A 7,795-nucleotide genomic window follows, 5' to 3' on the forward strand; every position below is an offset into this window, starting at 1 on the left:
GCCCAGGTCAGTAAACTGAAGCACAAGCATGAGGTCCAGTTCCATCCCCTGCACCCAGGTGACAAAGCCAGACACAGTGGCACACCTCTGTCATCCCAGCACTGGGGAGGGTCCGGGGGGCTCGCTGGCCAGGCAGTCTAGCTGAGTCTATGAGCTCCAGGTTCAGGGAGATACTCCATCTCAGGTTTCCCACACATGCAGCTCTTAATTCAAAGGAAGCTGCATACTTTTCAGAAGATCAACGATTAGGTAATGACTGGAACCATCAGAGGGTATGGGAAATTGGCACTTGACTCCCTCAGCCCAGAGAACCTTTCCAATCTAGTAAACTCCATGTCAGCCTCATGACACATGCTTCCATCACCCCTTTTCTGTGCATCCTTCATAACCCACCCACTCACCAACCCAAAGTGTCCCATGGTATCAAATTCCCCTCAGGAGCCTGCCCTGAGGAGATTTCTCCCATGAGTGGTGGGGGTTACTAATCTGAGGGATAGCAAATGAATCTCATTACACGAAGCTTTTAGGTCCATTCACTTTATTCTTCTGAGACAAAATTCTATCTACACAGTTTCAATTCTATTCTCATACTTAGTTCCTCTCTGTCCCTTCTCCTCCTGTCCTCTCATAGTTCTAAGTTCTCTCCATCCCGTTCCCACCTCCCCACCCCACCCCACCCCACCCCACCCCCACCCAGTGACCCGTGTCCATACTCAGGCCCTGCCGATTTCTGGTCGGGCAGGGTAAGTCTGCTGGGTAGATGGGAAGCCTGCCTCATAGCTTGATGCACCTGGTATGTAAAAACCCTTTTGTTCTAAGTAAGGGTGCCACTTGGGCTGTGAGAGAAAGGGGAATCTGAGCTTAATTTGCACAAGAAGCCTGGCCTAGGCGGTGTCTCCGTATGGATATTTACCTAGCAGGTGGTCTGGGGAGCTTATTCTGTCTGCCATTTGTCCTTGGATGCTTTTGCCCAGAGCTGGCCCTGGCTCTGTGTGCTTGCTAAAGGAGATAATTGCAGAAGGCAGACATCTGAATTCTAATGCTAAAAAGAAGAAGCAGAAAGCCTGGAAGCAGGAAGCCTTGCCTGCATGACTGTATCCAAATACCTTAGTTGTATATGCCCAAGGAATAATCAATCTACACTGTTTAGAAGTTCTTAGGGAAAGAATCAATTGGGAAAGCTGCCATAGGGCACAAGAAAATCATTGCAGGTATCGGCTAATGTCACCAAGACTCCCTAAGGCTTGGCTTTTTCCTCTGGAAGAGCCCTGCTTCTTCCAAGTATTAGCCTTTGCTATAGTCAGCTGAATTCCTGCTTCATATTTCTGTGGCTCGCAGCACCATGGGCCAAAGACATTCTAGACTTTACCTCTGAGATGACTCCCTCATTGGAGCTTTGACGATGACGTCAATGGTTGTCATTACAGCTGACAGGATGGAGTTCTATCTAGAAGGGCACCAGATGATGCCAAACGCTTCATGAAACAATGTCCTTCCATGCTGATAGCTCCAAGAGGTGTGGGCAAACAATCTTATTTCCATTATGGTTTTACTGGTGAGGACACCCGTCCCACATCCAGAAAGAGAAGTTCAGAAAGAAACCGAGCCCACAGTCAGGCATCGTAAAAGCTGCTCCATAGGAAAGGCCAGTCGATCTGACCTCTCGTTCCCTTTATTTTGTATACTTCTGCATACACAGTAGTTGTTCAGTAAACGCACTGGATGAATTTAGAATTTACATCACTGACTCTGACAGCTGAATTCTGCAACCCCCCAGCACCATACACATCCCTCATCATTACCGCTTATGTCTGTTTCTGAAGCACGCTGTCTTGACTAACGTTCCCCTGTGGTTCTAGACACCCATCATTTAACAGGGCCGAATCACACCAACTTTCCAGCTGTTTCTGAGAACCTTTAAGGGAAAGTATTCAGAATGTCTACTACCCTCTCGGTTTCTCTGTTGGAAGCATTTTTCTTTTCTAATGGCAGAGAAAGTGGAAAAGCAAAAGAAGTAGCTCAGTGGGGATCTCAACCTTAAGGACTAAGAGGCAGGGCTCAAAGTCACGGAAAAAGAACAAAGAATTACCAGACTCTCTGGCATTGGTTCTGGGGAGTGGGCATGGAACTCCCATTGTCTCCCGGAAATATTCATGAGCTGGCAGAAAGCTGACATGAAGGTACTAAGCACAGGATGGGGGCATCCATTCAGCGCCAACCTTGGCTTTTTCCATCATAATATAAGGGACAGCAAAACGCATCTCTTAGAGCATCCAAACCTTTGAAATAGATACAGGACCACAATCTCTTCATAGACCAGTTTCCTTATAAGACCTGTAAGCCATTCTAGTTCACAGGGATCTCAGAAGCCGTGGATCCAGGCCCTTCATTGCTGTGGTCCTGAAGGGGCTGGTACTGGTCAGTCTGGACCCACACAGGCCAGAGCCAGGGGTCGGTACTCAAGGCTTCCTCAAATCACTGCCAAGCGTGACCACTCCCTCACAGCACGCAGGGCCAGAGCTATTTGTTCGTGAGAAACGTAAGCTCATGGAAAGTCTGATGTCTGAATCCAAGGCACGAAATTTGTCCAGCATCACCCAGCTCCAAACCAACTCAGAACTGGGCCCGCCGTGCTGAGGCATCTGGCCAGATAGCTCACAGCCCCGCCATCCCGGACCAATCATGGTTTTAAGTTCCAAGGCAATCTATTTATTGCTCCCTGGGATGGGATAAAGTAAACCAAATGCCTGGCTTTTGATCCTGTTAACTTACTAATTTTATCAAGCCTTACTAATTTAACACTTTAGCAAACCATCCATCGGGCAATAAGGAAAGCCCAGGAGAAAAGCTGTATAAAGGCTAGGAAGACAGTTTCAGGTGACAGAATCCCACACACTCTTTCTACCAACCCTGCCCTAAGGTGGAGCCTAGTCCCCACACTGTATGCATATTTTTTAAGTGACAAGAGGTACCTCCAATTGCCAATAGCAGACAGAAATGATTCTCGTGAACTTCACTAGACAAAAGGAAACAAGCTCCAGTAATGAATGACTGTCTTTATCCCCACTGTGTTCACTGTGAGCTCCCTCAGGCAGGGACTTTGGGCTACTTCTTGTATCTCTGCGGTCCAGCAAGGCCAGGCACTAAAACTCACGGTGACAATCTGCTCAAGGCTCACATAAGAGAGCCACCTAAATAAAGTCAGTTTTACAAATAGTTTATGCCTCCAAGAATTCTGTTCTGCGGCCTCTGCCTTCAGAGAGGCTCTGGGGTGAGCCAGGAGTAAGAGCTTCTGAAAAGCTGTAGCTTTCCCCTTCCAGGCCTTCTCGGCCCCCACCTGAGGTTTGGAAAGCTCTAGGCTTGTCCCTTTGGGATGTCTTGGATGTTTGGACTTTCCTGAAGGGTACAACAGGAGGAATGGATGGACTAGGTTTCTCCTATCTGGGGAGTCTCTTCCTGGCTCTTTAGCAGACCTCTGCAGCACCTCACACTGTGGTTGGTCTTTTGGAATGTCCCTTTCTTGCCCAAGAACGGTTTACAGTCTGGGACTCTGGCTGGAGACACATCTTTACTACAACCGCTCTAACACCGTGCTCCTCCTCGGCCAGTAACTGAAGGCAACCTTGCCCTGACTCCTGTGCCCACAGAAGGAGAGATCCATCCCTCATTATCCCACAGCCATGGCCACCAGGAGCATGGTTTATTTCAGCTATGAGCTGCTACTTAGCTGGATCTGGTTTATAATCTCCGTCGCTCTGTCCACAGCACAGAGTGGTGGTTATGAATGGACTCCGGATCCATGCATGGGCTCAATGTGCTGCTGTGTGATGGTCAGCTGTACCAGGGGAACGACAACACAGACAGTGTTGGGAGGACCAAAGGCTTGGTAAATAGACGCCTGGTACAGAAGTATGAATTATACAGCACCCTGTTCTGCTACCCTATAGTGATCAAAACTTTTTTTATTTGACACAGGGTCTGTCGCCCCAAACTGGCCTCGAACCCTTGGAACTCTTGCTGGAATCACGGGCGTGAACCAGCACACCCATTTATTTATTCTCACTTTCTTTTTGCACATTCCTGGTCCATAATAACAGACCCTTGTCCTCTGTATACTTGTGTACCTCTCAGCCAAACGCAGCAGCACTGATAATTTGTCTCTATTTCCAAAGCAAGAGATGTTCTCTGATGTTTTCATTAATTGACTTAAAAACAAGAGTTTCATTCGGCATGATGGCATTTTCTCCATCCAAAGGGCTACCAGGACTCCCAAAGCAATGCCTGGGACATCTCCTCCCACCACATCCCCACCTGGCTCCTGAGCTTTCCTCCTGGATCCTGCTTCACAGAACCTCTCTGACCTCATGTTCTCACAGTGCTTCCCCTCATCTTCTACTCAGTGGGACTTCTCCAAAAAGGCCTCTATGTCCACCCAGCTACAACAGCACTCCCATCTACCGTTCACACTGGAGCAGGCAGCCAATTCTCCTTATTCAGTTGTGACATCAAATGAGCTAGCTGCTCTGGGCACCAGCTGCTGAAAGCTGGAGCCAGGATCCGGCTGAATGAAGGTAGCTGGCTCCCAGAGTCTGGTCCCGGAGGTACCTCAGGACACAGCTGGGAATTAAAGGCAAAGCAAAGCTATGGAGTCAGCTGTGTGTGCCAAGCATCTCCTAGCTCTCTATCCATCCACCCACATAACTATCAGTGCCTAAGTACCAGGTAGGCAGACATATTATGTCAGACGTAATACAGAGCAACAAGTATTTAAAAAAGTAGGAAGGATGGCTGACCTCCATCTCTACACTCCCTTCCAAAGCCACCACACTCATTCTTCCCTGGCCTGGGCTAATGAGGGACCTGTCTCCTCGGGACAACTCAACCAGCCAAGTATTTGGTCTCTGTGAACTCCAGGCCTTAACTGACTCAGCTTCACATGGTGTTAGTAACTCGGGGGGGGGGGGGGGGGGGGGGGGGGGGGGCACGAGGTGAAGCTACAAACAGTAACAACTGATGGGTTTTTCACCAAAACGTGCTTTTTTAACATCACCGCCACACACTCAGGTTCTTGAAGAAGGAACCCAGACTCCCTACCTCCTACACTCCTCCTCTAGGTCAGTACTAGAACAACCCTCCTCCAAGCATCACCTACTCAAGAACTATTCAAGTCAGGCAGTGGTGGTGCTAGCCTTTATTCCCGCGCATCTCTGTGAGTTTGAGGCCAGTCTGGTCTACAGAGTTCCAGGACAGGCACCAAAGCTACACAGAGAAACTCTGTCTTGAAAAAAAAAAAAAAAAAAAATAGACGACTATTCAAGAACATCCGCTTGTCTGACACACCTGCCTCCCCAGGGAACTGAGCCACTACTCCGGATTACTGCTGAGCATCTCTAGTTGTCTCCTGCAACACCAATCTATCCTCCACTTCAAAGAAGTGTCCACTCCTCAGCCGCACTGTTCCCCACTTCTCCCCAGAGTGAGATGGCCGTTCCAGTCCCTTGGAAGCCTCTTGCCTACAGCCTTGGGGTCAAGCTCTGGTCTGATCTGAATGAGGCTGCCTGGGTTCCAATTTCAGCTGAGTGACCTTGATCAAATTATTCAGCCTCAGTTCCGCTTTGTGTAAGACAAGAATGATGACACAAACTTCCTCCTCTAGGGGCTGTGAGATCAAATACAGCCCAAAGGTAACTCACCTGCCACACGGGCTGGGGCTTAGTGGGTATGCCTCCTCACCGGGCAGGTTAGGAAGCCTTCTGGATCAGTCCTCTCTGGAAAAACTTTCCTCTCTCTTATGAGGCTGAGTTCCTGGGGCTGAAGTCCAGCCCTGTGCTCTGGTGGTAAGAATATAAACAAGCGTCCACCTCTTCCTACACCAACCACTCTATGTGAGTTAAATTTTGCCAACTCCCAAGTGGTCATACGGGACCATATTCCTATAAAGAAAAATCTAGATCAATCCCTCTGTCCTGTGCTTTCCTATCCTCCCCACCACATGCCCAGAGGGAGGAGGTGCTAGGTTTGGGCAGGAGCCCTATAACTGAAGCCAAGTGCATACTACCCAGCCCAGCTGGCTGGTCCCCACACCGCTGGAGTGGCCAGTCTGAACTTAACTGTTTTTCCACAGTGTATCTCTGCATTTAACCAAAGCATTTCTCTGGAAGGTCCGGCAGGAAGCTGGGCACTTCCCCAACCTCCTTCACCCCATCACCAACCACCTCCCTGCCACTCCAGCTCTTGTTGGTACAGAAAGGTCACATAAGGAGGGGGTGGGGGGACATTTTTCATCATCCCTAGCGGGCCTCTCTCTACCTCTACCTCGGCAAATTTTGTGGTCCACTACCTGGCTGACCTCATTCAAAAGAACCAAAGAACGAGTTGTGAGGCTTTGTTTTCTGTAAAGTTAACTCAAATCAATGGAAGCAAGAAGGTCGGGGTGGGGTTCTAAGCCGGTTTTTGCTTGGGAGACCAGGGGAGGGAAGTGCGGGCTGGCTTGGGCAGCGCTGTTCCCTCTTCCCATCTCTCCAGAGTGAAAGTTTTTCACTAAGGGGATCTACGAGAAAAATACTGCCTGGCTAATTCCAAGATGAAAGGAAGCAGCAGCAGAGAGGGAGAAGGAAGGGAAGGCGACAGACAAGAGTTCTTGTGGTCCCAAAGCTACGTGTATCAACATGCCAAGATCCAGGTGTTATGCGGCTCTACCCAACCGCCTGCGGGGTCACCCAGGAGAGGACCAAAGCGTGCAAAGCACCTGCTTGGCGTTGCGCTGAACGACCCGATGCTGGGCGCAGAAACTGGGTCCAAGGGAGCCCATGAAACACAGCCACCCCGAGTCCTGTCCCTCTCCCCCACTAACTGGATACTCAGAACACCACACAGTTCTTTGCCGTCCCTTGGCCCGGACAGGCCGGGTTGGGAGGGCGAGGGTGAGAAGCCACCCAGGAGTGCAGCGCAGGGTGGGGCGGATACCTTGGCCGCAGGCGCCGCGATGCAGGACGATGACCGGCGGCTGGCGAAGCTTCTCCGAGCGGCGGCTGGCGGCGCGCAGCTGGCACAAGTTGGTGTAGGTCTTGGCGTCGCTGCCGCACACCGGCTCGCTGCTGGCACACACGCACACGCCGGCCTGAGCGCGCCGTCGTACTGTGGCCGAGGCGGGCACCCCGAAGGGCACCACGCACTGCAGCCCCTCGCCGCAGGGACCCTCCTGCAGGCCGCATGCTGCACCCTCAATCCCGCCGCACACCTCGCAGCAGCCGCACGCGTCCCGGACGCGGCCGCCCTCACAGTCCGTGGGCGGTGGGGCGCAGCGTGTGGGATCGCAACGCTCCGGGCAGACGCTGGCAGCCGAGGCCGAGCGGCCGGTCCTGGACGGCAGCGCCAAGGAGGGCGCCGCCAGCAGCAGCAGCAGTAAAGAGAAGAGCGCGGTGCTTGGGGACTGCATGGCGACTCCGACGGCTGCGGGCTGGACCAGAGCCGAAGAACCGCGCTGGGGACGGCGTGTCGGGGTCTTAGGGACAGCGGGTGTGAGTGCGCGCGGCCGTGCGGCCCAGCCCATTGGCCTAGCGGCGGTGACGAGGCGCCAGGGGGACGGGCACCGCTCCTAGGAGGGGGGCCGATCGGGGACCGCCCGCGGGGACGAGGCGGGGCAGCGCGCGACTCCGCCCTCGGGCCAGGCTCAGTTTCCCAATCTAGGCTTCTTTTTCTTCAGAGATTGATGGCCTTAAAACCAAAGTAATAAATACTCAACAGAAAGAAACCTGCCCAGCCTCGTGTGATCGCCTGGGGAAGTTCCCGCAGG

General features: G+C 51.8%; 1 protein-coding gene across 1 annotated transcript in view; it reads right to left on the reverse strand.

The window, feature by feature from the left end:
• Positions 1-7,547, reverse strand: part of Htra1 (HtrA serine peptidase 1) — a 50,797-nt gene extending 43,250 nt beyond the window's left edge. The window contains exon 1 of the mRNA XM_059265608.1: positions 6,967-7,547. Coding sequence (XP_059121591.1) covers positions 6,967-7,438 — 472 coding nt within the window. The 5' untranslated portion in view covers positions 7,439-7,547. The remainder of the gene's footprint in view (positions 1-6,966) is intronic.
• Positions 7,548-7,795: the final 248 nt, after the last annotated feature.

The sequence above is a fragment of the Peromyscus eremicus genome, chromosome 1 (genome assembly GCF_949786415.1).
Source record: "Peromyscus eremicus chromosome 1, PerEre_H2_v1, whole genome shotgun sequence".
Lineage (NCBI taxonomy): Eukaryota > Metazoa > Chordata > Mammalia > Rodentia > Cricetidae > Peromyscus > Peromyscus eremicus.